Genomic DNA, 19,730 nt, shown 5'->3' on the forward strand with positions numbered 1-19,730 from the left:
CTGTTAGTGATTTTGTGAAGGAGCTTCAAGATTTTAATTAGATAAAATGTAATGTTACAGTATTGCTTTCTGCAAGTCAGACTTCTGGTGCTGAGAGACACAGCTCTCATAAGAGTTCAGTGCCATGAATTCACCTACCTACATGTTAACATGGGTTAGCTATTTAGATGATTTTTTTTTAATCATGGAACACTCATTTTACATGGTTTATTACCTCCACCTGTTTTAAAAATAACATGCTAGGGAATCCTTTCAATTAACCATGTGTGGGGTTTTTTTTTGGTTTTGTAGTTAAGTTTCCAAATCTCTTAATATCAACATAAAAATTTTAAGTACTCTCAAGTTATGCAAGCCATTATATGTTCAAAATTAGTTTGGACTATTGTCTTGGTTAGAAATTTACAAATGACTTGAATTAAACATTAATTTTGTAGTTGAAGCAGCATACATGTTTTTACATTCTTTAACTCTTGCTGCTGGGTTTGATATTTATTGTCCCTTTATGCAAGAGGTGTGCAAGAGGTGTTCAAGAGTAATGTAACCAAAATGAATTTGTAATTATGGTAACTACTAACTGTAATTCCACATTCATCCCTGCTATTATTTTCTTCTTGTGGGGAGTTGCTATCACAGCTGCATGTACAAAATATAGTGCTATTAATATATAATCTTTAGTAGTGATAAATGGCTTTATCTGATTGTGGCAGGAGGCACAATTTAACCAGTTAATGAATAGTCCAATTTTTAACTTATGGCAAACAATGTTGTAGCTTTTTTAATCTTCTAGTGTTTTTCCAGACTTCCTGTTCTCATCTTAAAATTCCCTTTTATATAAACAATGTAAAAATGCTGCTTATGAATGTATTCCTTTAATACTTGTTTTTTTCTATCAGTCTGAGCTGAAATTGGCTCATTTAAGTCTATTTCTGTATGCTTAACATATAAATGAGAACGTAAATATATCAGTGAAGAATTACTTAGTAAATGTTTATCAAATTGCACTGCAGTCCTAGTGAACTATCCTTTCTTTTTCATGAGCGGATGTTGTAGAAGACAATATTTCACTTAGTTTTGATTATTCCAGTGTGTTCTTTCTTACAACTTTCTGTGAAGGTTCCAGTCCATTGGTTCCAGTTTCTCGTGGTTTACTAGATGAGCCTTTGTCAGAAAATACTGGAACTGGAGAGCCCGTTTGCCAAAGTGTATCAAGCCAAACTTTTGAAGCGAACACATCATCGTTTTCTCTATTCCCTTATGGCCTGGAAGGCAGCCAGATCTCATGGAACTTTATGAATACTTATGGAAAATCTGAGGACCTTGCAGAATATGCATCTGGAGAGCATAATGATTTGAATGGTCAGAATGGAATTGCTTTTGTAAACATTGACTCTTATGAGCCAGATAGCAGTGATGGAGAGGAAGATGATGCTCAAGACAGTTTTTCTTTGCCAAGAGAAGAAGCAGGTGTGTTTCAGGGAACACTAGATAACATGCTTTCTGAGTTAGAAAAAGGAATAGAGTGTTTTACTGACTTAGAGTCCCGATTGTCTGCTCTCGACCACAGTGTTTCTAGAGAATGTTGTGAAGCAGCAGGACCAATGCCCTTAATGACATATTATTCAGACTTGACATGTCCAAACAACAGGACATTTAAATTGTCTGCTGAAGATCAAGCTATACCGAAAAGTAACCCAAGTGATGTCAATTATGAAATACAGCAGATGCAAAGTATAGCAGATGCTGGCATCAGAACCCCTATAGCAATTGCTAATGAATTAAATGTCAGTGATGGAAAGATTGATGAAGGTAATTCACCTGAGTGTGTAGTGAGACCTAAAATAAGGAAACAAAATACTGCAAAACAGTTGGAGAGAGAGAAGCTTCTCCCTAATGGTGTTGAAGAAAGTGATTCCTGGAGAAGAATTGAAATTGCTGAAGTCCAGCAAGGCCATGCTGAGTGTGCCAGCAAAGAAGAGATGAGTTCTAGTATCTTCTTTGACTCAAGAGACTACGAAGGTCATCGGAAGAACACAGAAATAGACCTAAGGAAAAATGCAGCAGCTCAAGAACAAAAAAGTGTTATAGACTTTTGGAATGAGTTTGAAGACAGCAGCAGACACTTATCAGTGTCCCACAAAGATGAATACAGGTAAAATTTCTTTTTTATAACTGTATTAGTATCGAATCTTTTGTGTAATTTAAGGGTCTTTGAAAGTTCCCTTCAAGACTTGTTATTTTCAGAATTTGTTCTCTTTGCCATCAAATCTCAATGTTCTACATGACAGCCTATGTATATTCTTGTCTCCAGCCTTCTGAAAGAAATTACTAGTCTTCCTTATCATATCTGAAAAATAACTTGATAGGATTGCCTATAATCCCTTCTTTTAAATTGTTTAGACTAGTAGGTGTTTCTAAAGTAACTGTTAATGAATACAGATCTACAAATGGCTCCAACCTGGACACCAGAAGCAGTATTCAGGCTCTTCCTGTTTTGGGCTTTCTACCCAGAAGACAGAATAATTTGGATAAACCTTGTGTTGATTAACTTTTATTCATATAATGCTGGTTAAGAACTTTTCCCTGTGAATTGGAGTTATGTAGCTGAGCTATTTGAGGGTAACAAAAATTCTAACCTTCTGTTCATTTACTGTAAATGCAGTAGTGTTTATGATGGTTTTTGTTTGATTCCTCCCCCCCACACTTTTCTTCTAGTTTGCTTTCATCTTGCTGTTTCTGTTCCCACTGCATTCTTTACAAGACATGTCTTCTGGATATTGATGTGGCTTTTTTTGTGTGTGCTTGTCATACAGGCTTTATAAACTAACCTGCTGAGTAGATTGTGTTTCCGCTGCTTTTGTAGAGAGAGCAGCATGAAAATTGATCTGCATAAACTCTTGTCTTTAAAATATTTGAGAGTCCAAATTACGAGAGAACAAAATCCTTGAGGTGTAAATGGGGTAGTAGACTTATTTTTTTCTTATTAAAGATATAGGTGGACTTGCAAAAGAAGGATCCTCTTCTTCCTTGTAAGGTTTACTTTTTAAAAAAAGTTATTACTGCATAATCTTTTCTTTTTCCCTTCCAAAATGCTTCTACTAGAAGACTAAAATACAATAGAGGAAATGGACTGTATTTTGCAATTATAGCATTGTCTTCCATGATGCTAAATGACGAGTTGTTGTAGCATGACAAAAAGAAATACAGATTGCATATATGAAAGTGACTATGTTAGTCATGATGGCAATAACTGAACCACTAAACAGGAAGCATGTGTTCTTTAAAAAAAACATAATTTGTGTTCTAAACCCTCAAAAACCTTACCCTTATGAAGTGAATTGTAAATGTTTACTCTGTGCAATGGAGTAATATGTTTTTCCACTCTCAAAAGGCAAAGTTTTATGTTTAAAGGATTAAACGATGTTACATGTTTAAATATACATATATAGCTGCATAAAAAGCAAAATTGACATATGTGTCAAGCTACAGGCTGAACAAGTTAATGTGTTACGCTTTTGGCAAGTGACAAGTCTGTAACTCTCTAACCATTAAGTGACTTTCTGCATCTCTGCAGAATTAGGCGCAGTTAAATCCTAAGTGTTGAAATACACACATTCAATGTTCTTCCTTTTTTTCGATATTAATGACTTTAGGCATATCCTCTTTTCTGGTTTGAATTAGAGTTTCTGTATAAACTTTAAAGAGAATAAATTTGACTATCAACATAGGAATATTATTATAAGTGTTGAAAATAATTTCTGGATTGTAAAATACAGAGAACTAAAATAAGAGGTTTGAGTATTTGGGCTAGTCTTATAGTATGCTTAGACAACCTTTTTTTTTTAAAAGAAACAACTCCCAAAACCCAAACAAACAAATCAAAAGGTTATAAAATGTTAGTATTCAGCTTATGTTAGAATCATAGAATCATTTAGGTTGGAAAAGATCTTTAAAATCAAGTCCAACTGTAAACCTCACACTGCCAAGTCCACCACTAAACCATGTCCCTAAGTGCCACATCTATACATACCTGCAGAGCTGGTGACTCAATCATGTCCCTGGGCAGCCTGTTCCAGTGCTTGACAACACTTTTGGTGAGGGAATTTTTCCTAATAGCCAATCTAAACCTCCCCTGGAGCAACTTAAGGCCATTGCTTCTCATCTTATGGCTTGTTATTTGGGAGAAGAGACTTGACACCCACCTCACTACAACCTCCTTTCAGGTGGCTGTAGAGAATGATAAGATCTCCCCTCAGCCTTCTTTTCTCCAGTCTGAACATGCCATTTCCTCAGCCGCTCCTCATAAGACTTGTTCTTTAGACCCTTCACCAGCTTCGTTGTTCTTCTTTGGACACGCTCCAGTACCTCAATGTCTTTCTTGTAGTGAGAGATCCATAACTAAACACAGTATTCAAGTTGGTGCAATATAAAATGCATTAGACGGCACATCAGAATTTATTAACAGATGTTTTCTATTGTAAAGTAATCCTTTAAAATAGCCCAAAGTTAATGAATATTCTCATTTCCATTACTTTCACTAGTTGTCAAAATTGTGATAGAATATATTCCTGCTTCAAATTAAAATGCTTTTATATAGTTTTTCTTGATCTTTGTTATTCTTGTAAAACTTGCACTGTATAATGTGCAGTCTTTTCAAGAGTACTTGTAATTCATTAAATAGCAAGTTGTGTTGGCATGTACTTGTAATATTAGATACAAGGAGGGTTTCTTTAAAGTGAGTTTGTAGGTGGGAAGATAACATTGATACATATAGACATACTGGGTTTAACAGATTGAAAACTGAACTGCAGGTGTTGTGGATTGTTGTGTAGGATGTGCTTTATTAAACATGTTTGCTGTTCACGTATTAGTTTTCTATAACTTTTTGAAGTGATATAGCTAGTTGACTATACTTTGAATTTTGGTAGGTGTCAGCTGTCACTGTTAGTATTGAATGAACCTTCTAAGTGGCATTACCAAAGGTAGATAAGTTCATCCTTCTTGAGATTCTGCTAACCACTATTATTTTATGCTGCCCACAACTTATTATTTACTGCCTTTTCCTATGTGGTGACTGAGCAAAATTGTCATTGAAAAACTCCCTGCCATTCATCTGTTGTGAATTATGTAATTTGCAGTAAGTGATCCATTGTATCTTTGTATGATTACAAAAAAGTGACCATTGTATATGATATAGAGGTTATGAGAGCTTTTACATTTGTTTTAAGTTTTGTTTTACTTTTGTTTTACTGTTGTTGTAAGTTTTGTTTGGCTGAGAGGTAAGGCTGACATTGCTTGCTGTTTGTTAAGCAAGCATTGGTGCTCTCAGTGTCACTGCTGCTGTTTTCTCTTTGTGTTCTTGGAAAAGGATGTGTATAGTGGGTCTAGATTTATATTCCTGCGTTGTTTCATGTACTCTGCAAATGTGGAAGGGGAAGAACAAAACATTTTTCCAAAGTGCTGTGGGCAGAATTCTTGTAGGAACTGATTTTTTTAAACAGCTCTTTAGGTATACTTGCCTTGTAATACATCTATACATAGAAAATAATGATTTTTTTCTAGAAAAAATAGTCTATATTGAGAGCAATAGAGAAGTAGAAAATCGCAGAATGTTTGTGTTTGTTTTCTTTTGCCTAAAGCAGTGTTTAAATTCACACCCCATTGCCTTGTTTAAATTGCAGCTCAGAATGCAGTGATGGAGAATGGTCTACAGCTGTGCCTACCTATTTTACTGCTACAGAAAAAGACCAGTCTTCAAGTGATGAGAGCTGGGCAACTGTCCCAGGCAGGGAGGAAGGTGAGCCTGAAGTGCAGAGCAGCAGCAGTGGTGTAGAAGACGAGAACACAAACTTCTGTTTCCAAGGAGGGTATGGTTTTATTTTGTTAGCTAACTTCCTATAAGTTCTGACATCAGCAGTAACACAATATCCACATGATGCTACACAGGATAACATCAATTCTAAAAGTAGTTACTATATCAGCAATAATCATTTGCCTACATCAAAATAATCTGAGTAGTTGTACGTAAAAAGGGAAAAAATGGCATGTCGTGCAAACAATTCTATTTTATGAAAGATACAGAAATAGTGAGAGGGCATTGACATTTAGTGTCAGTAGGGATAATAGGCTGAATATACCAACTTCAAAAAGCCAGATTAGGCAAGTTAATTGTAAAAACACATACGTTACATGCACATCTTCTGATACTACTTAGTACTCTTGGTGAAGCAGTTGTTTGCTTCTCATATTCTACGGCTGGTCTTTGTTTCTGCAGCCCTATCAGTGATTATAGTAAACTTGAACTGCTTGCTTGCTGAGAACTTGCATATTTTTCAGTCGTTCAGTACTTTACTTTATAAAATATATATGCCTTTGTTGCAAGTCAAAGTTTGTAGCTATAAATAGCCAAGGAAAGTTTTGTTTTCCTAAGCATCTAATCTTGACCTTATATTCTTAGTTTGGGTCTTTATAAAGCAACAAGCCATGCTTAATTGTCCTTTCAGCTTCTTCCACTCTTAGGTAGACAGTACCTTTTACCAGGCAGTCCAAATCACTGTTACTGCTTTTTTAGTATCGCTGTCTCTTGAGGTTTGGAGAATTAGTGTGGTTTTATGACAACATTACAAAAACCCATCTGTTTCAGAACAACAACAATGGACCTGTGTGCTCTTAGCTTTCTTTGATATGAACAGCCTGCAAATGTACCCATTTCTAACATGATTCATGTTTATTTGCCCTTTGATAAGGAAAGTGGGACTCAGCCCTGTGGCTCTAAACATCCAGGTGACTTGTGCTTCTCTAGAAAATCCAGGGAGAACAGTCTTTCTTCTTATACAAATAGCTTCTCTTGCAGATAGTATCTCTTTGCATTCAGGCCAACCTTCCCCATAAAGGCTGTTCCAGGGTGTCAAGAGAGCTTTTCATTTTAGTGGCTTTAGGAAATTGTGGATGAATCTTTAGTACCAAATTTACTAGCCCTGGCAGGGATATTGCCTGTACTAGGGAAAGCGTAAGAATTCTGCCATACAGTCATGGATGTACTAGATTCTGAGTCTGGAACTGATACCACTGGGAGTTTCTTGGTTTTTACAGCAAATACTAAATTCCTAATCTGGGACTCTGCAGTCTGGGAAATATGCATCTTTAGCCCCTGTAATATGTGCATCTTTTGTTGCTTGCATGTATTAGTAAGATTTCTAGCTTTTTACTTTTAGCTTTTCATTTGTTTATTTGAAGGCAACAGGCATTCCCTGATCTTTCTTTGGAGGAAGGAGAGATTCCCTGGTTACAGTACCGGGGAGAAGTAGAAAGTAGCAGTGATGAAGAAAATGATCTAGTTACTGATTTCATGCATCCTGGATTCTTCCTGTTGGATGGAAATAACAACCTTGAGGATGACTCCAGTGTGAGTGAAGACCTGGATGTGGAGTGGAGGTATGCCTTTGATAGTTTTCTGCATTAATTTCAGAGGTTTTTCAGTTACTGTTTTGCTTTTTATGTAAGGTGTCAGAAATACTCATGGCTATCAGTATGCATGTACTTCAAAGGCGGATAATCTAAGCTTTAACGTTTAAAGTACTTCAAGTGCTATGTATCTTCTAATGAGAGAAAAAAGATGTAGATATGCTAAATCAGGCTGTGATCTGAGAAAATTTTGGTGCACTGAATATTCAAGGGATGTGTGTACTTTTTCATTAACTTTCAAGATGGTAAGTATACTGGAAGTATAACAAGTAAAGCAATATGAATGTAATCAGCATTCAAGTCAATGCTGTTTTATAATTGGTCTTTTCCTCTTTTGCAACTGGTGTTAAACGTTATTACTTTGAAATGCCACGCACTTACTTAATATTATCATAATTTTGAATGCTTCACTCAATTTTCTGTCATTAGATTACTGAAGAATATTGCAATATATTCTGCAAATACCAGGAAGAAAGTGATCGGAGCCACTTGCACAGCCTAATCCTAGAATATTATAATGCATTTGTTTTAAAGTAAGAGTAAGCTAGACAGGATGATTTCCAGTGAGAGATTTAATGCTTGCTCTCTTCTATTTATTAAAAGTATTATAAACTACATCCTAGACATATCAAAACCACTGGTAAGTTCTTCTTGTGAAGTTATATTGTGAAAAAGCACAGCAAGGACTAATGCATGAGGGTCCAAGTTAGAAGACGCATGTTCTTACAGCGCCAGGCAGCAAGCTAGCAAAGGAATTGTAGGATATGGACAAAAGCTGGCTTTTAAGTGTTGGAGGTTAACATTGGTAAGCTACCTAATTACTCAAAATAGGAAGGAAAATGCTTCTTTAATAGTCTGTTAAGTTTTGTCTGTTGAGTATACACAGATCAGTACATGATTTTGCTTGTGCCCACTTTAAGATTTGATCTCTGAATGCTGAAAACAGAACTCAAAGCAGCTGCCAAGCTATGAATTGTGACACACAATGCAATCAAAATCTGAACGCTAGTTGTAAAATGAGCTTAATAGCATACATATGAAATTTATTAGCTGAACTGTATGCCCTTTTACTTTGGAGTAGTCAACAGTAAAAGCTCCTGTCATGTTCTTCTGAAGTCTGTATTGTCTTAAGTGTATCACTGTACTGGGAGCAGGTGCTGAAGGGGGTGCTGCAGGTCAGCCTCTGTGAGAAGAGGCCAGGGCTGCCCCGTGTGGGACACAGCTGATTCCAGCTGGCTCCAGCAGACCCACTGCAGGATGGTGCCTCTGGGAAAGTATTTAAAAAAGGGTAAAAAATGCTGCACAGCAGACTGTGAGAGAGAGAGGAGTGAGGACAATGTGAGAGAAACAACCCTGCAGACACCAAGGTGAGAGAAGAAGGGGGAGGAGGTGTTCCAGGTGTTGGAGGAAAGATTCCCCTGTAGTCCTGGAGAAGACCACAGTGGAGCAGGTAGGTATTTGCTGAAGGAACTGTGCTTGTAGAGAGCCCATGCTCAAGTAATTAGTGAAGGACTGCAGCTTGTGGGAAAGACCCATGCAGGAGCAGGTTTACCCTGAAGAACTGCAGCCTATGAGAGGGACCCTACACTGGAGCAAGGGAACCGTGTGAGGAGGGAGGAGTGACAGACAGGAACTGCCACAGACTGACCACAACCCCCATGCCCTGTCCCTCTGCGCTGCTTGGGGTAGAGGGACATAGGGGAGTCAGGAATGAAGTAGTGAAGTTGAGCCTAGTAGGAAAAGGAGGGCTAAGGGGAAGATGTTTTCATTTTTGTCTTTGTTTCTCACCATCCAAGTTCATTTTTATTGGCAATAAATTCATAGAATCAATAGAATAGCCTAGGCTGGAAGGAACCTCAAAAGATCATCTGGTTCAACCTTTCAGTTAAGTTAAGGTTCTGCCTTAAGTTGAGTCTGTTTTGCCCATGATGGTGATTGGCAAGTGATCCCCCTGTCTTTAACCCATGAGCCTTTAGTCTTATTTACATGCCTGTCCAGTTGAGGTGGAGGAGTGAGAGAGCAGCTGAATGGGTATCTGGCAGCCAGCCATGGTCAACCCAACACAACCACCTCATGAGAGTATACACACACAGTTGTTAACAGGTGATGTGCAGTAAATTGATGTATCCAGCCCTCATGTTATTACTATTTAGTCTGAAATAAAGACTGTGTTTCCTAACTCATTTTTTTCAGACTACTTGATGAGTTTGGTGATGGCCTAGGACTTGCTCAAGCCTTTCCTTATGTGAATCCTCAGTTTCTCACATTTATGGCACTAGAGGGACAATTACAACAAGCTATGGAGGTATTAAAATATTCTTGATGGTATTATATCAGTGATATTGTGACATAAGTTTTTATTACTGAATCCTTTTTCAGCATGATCTGAAAATCAGGGAAAAAATTACTTTCCTGTTTTAGCTTGAACTTTCAGGTCTGCAAACATAAAAAGTTGGAAGTTCTTTCAAATGATGTAGTGCAAGAAGTCATTGATTGGTGCTACTCCTTTTAGAATATACATTTATTTCCTCTTAAATGAAAAAAAAGATACTGTTTTCTACCTGTATAGACATATGCCGTTTAAATTATTCTAAAGAATGTTGCCAAATTCCCTACATAACAAAGGAAAGTTCATACCTGGATCTGTGCCTGAGAATTGTCTGAGCTTTTTTTTTTTTTTTTGCAAGAGTACGATTGGATTTCTCATACTTTTATTCCTCAGTAGAAGACTTTTCTTTGTTTGACTGTCTTGACTCCATATGTTTTAAATAAAAAAAGACACAAAAAACAAATGACTGAAAAGCAAAAAAGCCTTTTATCTTTACCTTTTCGTAATCTAATTTCATCTGTCTGACTTCAGATAAACCAGAGCATTTGTTACCGAAAACCAGCACGGTTATGATCTTTGTCTTTTCTGTGTTACCTGATGTTGATCACCATCAGAGTAAATATGGAGGTAGCTGAAGTACAGTTTGATGCAATGTGACAATTTTTGCACTGCCAGAAATCTCCCCTGCAGGGTATTTATCAAAATAAGAGTTAAATGATGTGTAGGCATATAATATGCTGTTACAACAATTAAATTTAATGTTGTGTGTGTGACATGAGTTTAGGGGCAGCAAGGGGCAGTTTGACTAGCTCTTAGTTAAAAGGGGTGAACAGGGCAAACTGTATGTCATAGTGTGCTTGCAGATAAAATACCAAGGACACTTTAAAATGCTTTCTAAAGCTGACAGTCAGTGGAACAATCATGGATAATTTTTTTTTCCCCCCCATGGATAAATGCAAAATCAACGATTTTGTAAATAAACTTCGTGAGGATTTTCCATGGGGGCGGAAGGGCTCTTCCCTGAAGTTGGCAGTCATTCAATTTTGAGGTATTGTTCATCTCCCAAGGGATATGGGAGGTCAGCATTATAAATGATCAAGTGCTATAGGGTCTTCTCCAGCTGTGTAGGATCTTGTTAGCATTACTTGTCTGAAGACACGTCAGAACTGCTTATTAATGTGCAGGAAGTCTGTTGATATCCATACTACAAAAGCAGTATTTTGAAGTTGGATAAAGAAAATTCCTTGTCTCTCATAGCTGCTGGTTTTCAAGACATCAAAAAGAACAGAACTACAGAAGCAGTGGACCTTCTCCTTTGCACCAAAGCAAAACGATCTGTGTAGAGAGGGGAAACTAATCACATATTTTCTTTATTTTAATCTATATGGTAACACTTGAAGAGGAGCCTGAGGATGTTATGGCTCTTGAGTTTTTCTTACTATTGTGTAACATTTTTCAAGTTACTCTGTCAGAAGAAACATGTACACTCTTGTCAGGCTGACCTCTAAAAGCAATCCTAGGTGGCTATGTGCATGTCTGGCTGAGAAGATGCTGTAATTATGGTAGTGTCACCAGGAACAGTGTGCTACTGAACACACTTGGCAAGCAGGTAGATGACTACAAAGGCAATTATTCTCTGGTACCTGTGGTACAGGTCACTGTGGATGATGGACAAGAGGGAAAGCCAATTCCCTTAAATACTATTTGTGCTTGAAATTAGCACTTAAGGGTCTAAAACTTTATGGTGGGCATAGATGTTTGGCATAATTGGAATTAGTCAGCAGGAGATGGTAACTGAGTAGTAGAAGGAACAGCTGTATAATCTGTGACTAAATGGACAACATGGATTTTGAGTAAGAATTCCGAATACTTCACCAAGTCTCAAGCAGAATATATAGAGCACCTCTCTTTCCAGTATGAAGATGGTTACTAAAATTGTTCAGAAAATAAGAGCAAGGATTACCCAAAACTGTTGAACATTTCTCTTGGGTAATATCAAATATTTCTGGAAGTTGAGAGAAAGTGAGGGAAAAAAAAAAGGCTCTGTAATGTCTATCTATCCAGAATTAATTGCAATTGTTTGCTGAGATCCTATATTTCAGTGACCACAACAAGATGTAGACAGGATCAAGATATAATGTATTCTGCTTTCTAGAAAATAGGAAAAATAGGACTTTCAAATGGCTAGTCCAGTGTAGTCTCTTAATAAAATATGATGTGACCCTGTCCCTGACTGGATTAACATAGACTAGAAACTTGTTTTCCTGGAACACAACTTTCCTGGTTGTCAGACAGTTGTAGATTAAGATGTAGAAGTGTGTTCTGCAAATTTAAAACTGTAAAATGTTCCATTAAAATAGTAAATATCTCAGTGTTACAAAGCCGTTTCCTTATTTTTGGAACTGTGGTCACAGTGCTTGCTCAGATATCCAAAATGTACAGCATTTTCAGGGGGAAAAAAAAATTCTTTAAAAAAATCAGTTTCTTTTGTTATGCAAAACCCAACCTGAACTAACTTTTCAAGTTAGCATAGGAGAGATTGTTGAAAATGTCTTTGCTTTCTGCTAGAAAATGCAATTTTTGATTTTCCATTTATAGGGTATATAGAAAATGTTTGTAATATGACAATTTTTATCCTGCAGTTTGTTGCAACTATATATATATGTATCAAGTAGGGAGTTAGAGATCACTGTGAGGGGTATTTTAATAACTACGGTCAAGATGATCAGGCTTGAGAGCTGTTTCAGGGAAGTGAGCATTGAAGCTAGTTCTTTCTTCCTCACAACTGGTATTTTATGCTCCTCATCCCTCTCCGCAAGAGTAAAGGGAGTGATTTAATCTGTTCTTGACATAGTTAATCTTATTTTGGGAATCAGAACTTGTTCTGGTTTTGCTAGGCATTTTTTCTGCAGGATGATTAGATTTGAGTTTCACCAGATTACCTTTCCTGCTTTTTCTACAACTTTTTGTTCTCACATTCCAGATCTTACTGCTTGCATGTGTGTTTTCTTTCCCTGTTTGAACAACTATACCCCAAGATGGTTTGCCACTTTGCAGTTACATACTATCTATATATTTATAATGGAATTTCTAATAGGCTACTTGTTGCCAGTTATGCTATTTCAGTATTATTTAGGTCTGGCTCTAGAGCAAACAGCTGTTATTTAAATCTTGCTTAGTCTGATTCTACCTTATGAGTGCAACATACCTCTGCTTTTGCTTCAAGTTTAAAAAGTAACCCATCTGCTTCCCAGTAATAAGTATTTTTACACCAGAGGTTTTGTAATGGAGAAGTCTGAGCTTTGACTAGGTTTAAGTATTATTATGATTTGATTAACAGATTGGGTTGAGTTTAATTATAACATCATTAATAATCTGTCTAATGACTGGGACTTCATTCAACCTGTTACTGATTTACTTAATCCATGTCCTTAAGTTTCCCATAATTCTCTTAACTAAAATAGTAGATTCATTAACCAAATCTTTTTCACCTTTTCCACAACATAATTGATTGAGAATCTACTATAGCTCAGAAAATTTTCTGATAATTTCTCTATCCAGCAAACTAATTTACTGTAGCCATGAAACGCTTGAAAGGGATGTGACATGATAATGCATCCAGAATTCAAGTATACCTTAACTGGGGGTGGGAGGGGAGATACGTCCCAATTATTGTGACACTTAGAGGAGACAAGTAGTGAATATATTAAATATTTTTTTTAAAAGCTATGTTCTATAAGACTCTGGAATCCTAAAATGTAACAGCCTGTATGTATGTTTGTTTTTACTTCCATTTGTTTTAAAGAAATGGCTTCACTGGGAGTGTTTGTTTTACTTCGTTAGCAGTATAGAACAGGTTGGGTGTCTCTGCAGTGTCAGTGACTGCATTTATTTCCTGTGCTGATTCACACATGAGGAGCTCAAACCCGTGTAGGCTATAGCACTCCTGTTTTTAGCAGTGTCCAGCATTTGGTTTATGGTACATGGAGCAGTAAGCAGTTGCACAAGTAATAAGAGGAAGGAAATAAAGGTATTTTTGAAATTATAAAGATATCTTATAAAAGTTGTAAAAGGGACACTTCTTTGCTGTGCTTTGAAGATGTGGTTTTAAGCATCAGAGTCATTGTAATGGCTTTCTGTCTGTGATGTTTCTTTTGTATAGCTTTCGAAAGCAAACAATACAATGCTTTTTTGAGAGTACTAATACTGCATACAGACAGAGAGGTTTGATGCATGGGGAATATTTCATCCTTCTGTGTTCTTGGGATCTTGTCTAATTTTTACTTCTATAGTAGTTAATCTAGTATAATGTTTTTACCTACAAATTGTTCTCAGACCATTGCAGCTATAGCAAAATGCCATTACAAATACTAAAATCACCTTGATGTTGGTAAGTATTGTCTGTTGTGGCAGAGTTGAATATTTTTAAGCTGTTAAATTGGAGGAGTGTACCTGTTTTGCAGGTGGACTTGCATACTGCACTGGAGAAAACTGTCCAAGGATTTGCTTTAAATTAGTAGTTTTCTAACAGAATACATGTGACAGTAGGAGCTGTAAATATTTGTCCGTTAGCTCATGCTGATCTCTCTGCTGCCGCAGACATTTGACTATAGGTGTAAACCTGCAAGTTTGGATCCGTGGTGGGATGGTTGCCTGAGCTACCTTGCCACTGTGATAAAAGTGCAGGAGTAGTTTTAGGCTGCAGCTCTAGTAGCTTTCTCTAGTTTAAGAGGAAAGACTACTGAAGGTGCATGTTTGTGTATAACCCAATGTTTCTCTAGTATATTTTTGGTTTTTTAGTTAGGCCTACCCCCAACATTACAAAAATGTCAGATTATCTTAAACTTCTTACCTAGTGAGTTTTGTGACCATTAGAGTAAAAAATTTTCATGCTGATTAGAGCAGTAAATAGTTGTTGAGCAGTTGAGGAGTGTGACTAGTTCATTCAGGATATGAACTCGGTGCTTCTGTGGTCTTGGCTCTTCAGTTTCAGTTTGTTCTGCTGTTCAAACATGTATATCTAGTACATTTCTTAGTCAGTGTAACCAATCTGAGTTCTGTGTTGCATTTTTTTTCTACTGTAGATCCATTTAGTGTCTTAAGGTGTTGAATATATGATGTAAACATCAAATCTGCCTGCTGTAGCATCAGAATCTTAAAGATTTTGTATGGTGAATAATTTGTTTCAAACAAGATGACTTCAGAGCACTATGTCTGTTTTATGTCATTATACAGATGAGAAACATATATGTGGATCCTGTTTTTTTCTGAAAGCTTACATTGGTAGTGTAGCTGAGGTACTTAATATTTTTTTTTGTTTGTATCTGACTAATTCAATAGTTGAAGCCAGGAAGCACATTAATGATGCTTTTATTTTCAGAAAGCAAAATATAATGACAGTTTTGTATGAGAAATCTTTATTACATTTTTGACTTGCTACCTTTTCTGAAACTTTATGAAATGAACAAATGTTCATTAGAGAATAAATTGTGACTCTGTCTACATACTTTAAGAAGACTTGAAAACTTAGCTGTTACTGTTTTGACCTTCAATTTAATCTCATTTATTATGAAAATAAAAATGATGTAATGGTTAGTCTGACAGACATAACTTCCATTTAGGAAAGTATTACTATTAGAATTGGATTCCTTTTCTTGCTTATTTGTTTTTACATGGAATGTTGTATTTGTGAGTAAGAGAACTTGGTCTCTGGTCACCCTTTTCAGACTGCTCTGGCACATTTGGAGTCGCTTGGATTTGATGTTGAACAGGCTCACCCACCAGCTACTAAAGAAACCATAGATTGTCTGCCACAGATTATCATCACAGATGACCACGATGGTATGGAAAAGTAATTAAGAATTAATTTCCACAAAGTTTATAAGAACAAATTTAGCTTACTCTAATAACATAGATGCAGTATTTGAACATACTTACTGTGCAGCTGACGATGATGTTCTAAGAGCTTTTGAATCACGAATCAGACTGAATATAGCTTTGGTCAGTTTGAAAAACTCATCTTTACTGGAGTGTGATTTGTATTTTGTAATCATTAATGATACTGCTGATAATATATGTATTTTAATTTGAGCTTGTCTTGGGTGTAAAACAATAATAATAATAATGCTTTTTCTTCATTATGGGTGTAGGTCAAGAGCAGTGTTGTACTATCTGTTGCAGTGAATATGTGAAAGATGAAATCGTAACAGAGCTACCCTGTCATCATTTGTTTCACAAACCTTGTCTTACTCTTTGGTTACAGGAAGTAAGTACTCCAGGACTGGTGGGATTTTTGTGTGGTTTTTTTGAGTATTTGCCTTCCTCTGGGAAGAACAGTTTGTAACTTTTTGAAAATGTGGGATGAAATGCAGGGGGGTTGGAGCTAAATGATCTTTGAGGTCCCTTCCAACACAAACCATTCTATGATTCTATGAAATAACTGGCTGTTGATTTTATGCATTATGGAACCAAATCCTACTGTGAGTGAGGGAAGTAATTTATATCTGTACTCACCTGAAGGGCCATTTCTTGAATAGAGAGGGTATTTTTGTGGGAAAAACATGGTCTGCTTTTAGTAAGAATGAAAGAGATGCATGAGTTACAACTTGTTTTGGTACGAGAAAAGCTTTCTTTAATGTACTCATAGCTTGAAGTAAGGAAGATGGCTTGTTCTTCTCTGAGAATAGCAAAGGATCTGATCTGTCTTGCCAGAATGTCAGGCCTGTTTATGTTGATGGCTGAGGGTGGCGGGAGAAATACTGGAATGCTTGTAGATTAATTTAAAAAAATGTACCTCTGGTAAATCTACATTGTATTAAATTTCATTTTCATAATCTGTAATCAGTTTCCTTCTAAATGTCTTAAAAAGGCTTATATCGTACTGAGGCTGGACTAAAAGAACTGTAATCAATGAATTGGTGGTTTTTTTTTCTTTGCACTTGCACTCTCTTTTACACACAGTATGAGCCTGGACTTTCTAGTTCTCAGCCTACAGTGTAACACATTGTTTCCTCAAAAGGTACAAGAGGAAGATTAATTGATTCAGACTAGGGAGATCAGATCAGAACACCTCTAGCATGGGTTATTGGTGGGTTTATACCTTTTTTTATCTTAATAGAGTTGATTACCGTGTTGATACTGTTTGTATTATGTGTTGCCTTTTTCTGCTGTCATAGTAAACTGCTCTTGCTGAAAACTAGGACAAAATCCATCCTGTTAGATTTGGGCTGTACCTAGTTTATCCTTGACTCAAAAAGAAAATGCCCACCTGTAAAATCAGTTCTTTGAAGAAGACCTTGCAGAGAGCCTGATGTATCTGCTGTGTAGCTGGTGTAAAAGCAAAACAGAGCTTTCTTCTGAGATCATTAGTTTCTCTTAGCTCTGAGTAGCTATGCAGTCAAATTTGACTTTGAGGCAGTGCTTTTGTGAGGACATTAAATACTTCATAAATAATAACCTTTAGCTTTTCAACAGAATTGAATGCAAACTGTGCAAATGACCTGGGTTTTTTCTCTTTTTTTGTAGTCAGGAACATGCCCAGTTTGTCGTCATGTGCTTGCACCTGTGCTTCCTGAAGCAGCTGCTGCTACTGTTCCCTTTCTATCCAACCATGATTCAGCATCTTCTGTTCACAGTGCTACAGGAGCTTCAAACTAGGGTCTGAAATTAAATTTTTGTCACCAAAATAAAAATGTACATTTTGTCTGTTTAATTACAATGTGAAAACAATTATGTATAAAATATTATATGTAAAATACTATCTATATTATATATTTTAGCTTAGAAAGCAAGTGCAAGACTTTCTAAACTCTTTAGGTTTACAATAGTAGCTTAAATTTTCAAAGTCTAAGTTAGAAGAACGTGCAGCCTTCTTAGCAGAATGTTGCTGGTAACTTTAATGTGTAAAGGTTGTATTATGATAAATGTTTCCAACAAATAAATAATGTGGCACTTTGTTCCAGTTCTTGCAGCTGAAGTGCAGTTGCAGCTTATTAAAGTTACGCTTATAATTTGTTTTACGTAATATAACTGAACTATTTGTTTTTGTCAAAGTAAGTGCCACTGAGTGACTTTAATTGGTTTCTTGTATTTGCATCAAATGTGAAGATGTTCTGTGATGCCAGCAGCGGTAGAATTTAATTTCATCGGAAACAAATTGCATAATGGAACAATATTTCTTACTAGCTTATTCCATAATAAACTTTTTTCCTGATGTCAAAAGTGCTATTAAATTGCTGCTGTCCTTTTTTTTTATAAATGCTATCACCATTTTTAAGCCTGTGTCCTGAATACATATATGAACTATTGAACTTCAACATTTGAAGTTCTAAATTTCTAAGAAGTTGCATCTGTAAAAGCTGAGCAGCTGGTTCTTTCAATTTGTGTTTAAATTCCATTCTATTAATTAGGTCTCCTGCACTCTCTCTTGCATGTGTGCATGCTCTTTCTCTTTTTAAGTTATATTTTTTTTATATACATCAAGGCTGGGATTGCTTTCTAATGCAGATATAGTTAAAATACTTTTGGCTGTTGTACTCAAGTCTGCAAAAGGTAGTAGAAACTTGACATGCTTAATTGAAAAATATGTTTCGATACTTGGCTGTTAGGATAGTTGTGAAGTTATTTCAGAAATTTAAAATTAGTCATGTTTCTGGTATTTGCACTGATTGCAGTGGGTTCTGCTACACTTAATATTTTAAAGGAGAGAAGACTCGTCTCTAAAATGTATTTCTATAAATCATACTCCAGTATATGCAAAAACTTTAAGGGACATGGGTTAATCATTACAGGACAAAGTTAATATTTGGATTTGTATATGTGTACTAATGGCTGCACAAGAACTCTTCTGTGCCCATTGGGTAGACACACAGTTCCTAAAATGTTCGTGCATGAGTATAATATATGAGGGGTCTAATCAAACCCTCTTAAAACAGTTACAGATTTTTCCAGTAACTTTTAAATCAAGGTGAATTAAACTCTTTGAAAAGCGATTCCTTAAAAACTAACAATCTTACAATAGCTCGCTGGCTGCTCAGTTATTATGGCTGCCATCTTAGTATCTAATTTCTTTACAAATATTAATATGTTCTTTTATTAGCAGTAGAAGATAGTAATATTCATGTCTGAGGGACATACTGAGTAGTGTGACATATTGTGCAATGTAACTTGTGGACTGCAGCAGAACAAAGAATTGGTGGCAGTTGCCCTGAGTCCGCTCCTCAGGTTTTCAATTATGTAATTCAAAGACTTAAATTATAAGGAAACCAAAATAGGGTACTGGTGAAAAGTGTCAGATGTTTAGCTCCTTGCTGGCTTATTTTCCTGTATTAAAACTTTATATTTGCTGAAGTAGGCATCAACAGGACTTGGAGAAACACGAAAATTCTAGGCATACTCACCAGCAGAATTCATACTAGTCCAAGAAGTGCTATAATCTTCCACATCTCTTATTACAAGCTAGTGCTGTGGAGAGTGGTTGATCCATGGCTAGCAACTAACCCAGGTGATAAAATAGTAATGCAGCCTTTAAAGCTCATCTAAGGTGTGTATGGGATGTATATAGATTTAAGAGAAAGTGAAAATGAAGACTTCTGTATTGCTTGCAGAGGGAAAAACCACCAGAATGATGGACTCAGTAGTACAAAAATTTTGCTTTGTTAGGGCCTTATGTTGTTCAGCAGCTCCCCCTGCAGCAAATCTTACAAGTATTTTAACCACCCTGTGCTTTGTTTCTCTCTGGAATGATACAATATGTTGGCCTTCATTTAATCTCATAAGCACAGTGTTTTATAAAAAAGAATTACTTTAAATTTTGTGGCAAGATTTGGAAATCCTTTTGATTCCAGGCTTAGCCAGCAATGTCAAGAGCTAAGCTAGGAGCTTTTCCATTCCTTTGTTATCTGTTGTTGGCCTCAGCTCTGTCTTATTCCTGTTTCTAAAC

The 19,730-nt window shown here is 36.3% G+C and overlaps 1 protein-coding gene across 11 annotated transcripts in view; it reads left to right on the plus strand.

Annotated features, from left to right (window-relative positions):
* Positions 1–18,021, plus strand: part of PJA2 (praja ring finger ubiquitin ligase 2) — a 35,115-nt gene extending 17,094 nt beyond the window's left edge. For 9 of the 11 annotated variants that reach the window (XM_074812398.1, XM_074812395.1, XM_074812397.1 and 6 more), the window contains 7 exons: positions 1,114–2,149; positions 5,679–5,864; positions 7,234–7,431; positions 9,655–9,766; positions 15,517–15,631; positions 15,940–16,055; positions 17,315–18,021. In XM_074812398.1, coding sequence (XP_074668499.1) covers positions 1,114–2,149; positions 5,679–5,864; positions 7,234–7,431; positions 9,655–9,766; positions 15,517–15,631; positions 15,940–16,055; positions 17,315–17,446 — 1,895 coding nt within the window. In that variant the 3' untranslated portion in view covers positions 17,447–18,021. Of the gene's footprint in view, positions 1–1,113; positions 2,150–5,678; positions 5,865–7,233; positions 7,432–7,890; positions 8,577–9,654; positions 9,767–15,516; positions 15,632–15,939; positions 16,056–16,808; positions 16,878–17,314 lie in introns of those variants that run through there. The other 2 variants (XR_012621620.1, XM_074812405.1) reach the window with 2 other exon arrangements.
* Positions 18,022–19,730: the final 1,709 nt, after the last annotated feature.

This window comes from Strix aluco, chromosome Z, assembly GCF_031877795.1.
Source record: "Strix aluco isolate bStrAlu1 chromosome Z, bStrAlu1.hap1, whole genome shotgun sequence".
Classification (NCBI taxonomy): Eukaryota; Metazoa; Chordata; class Aves; order Strigiformes; family Strigidae; genus Strix; species Strix aluco.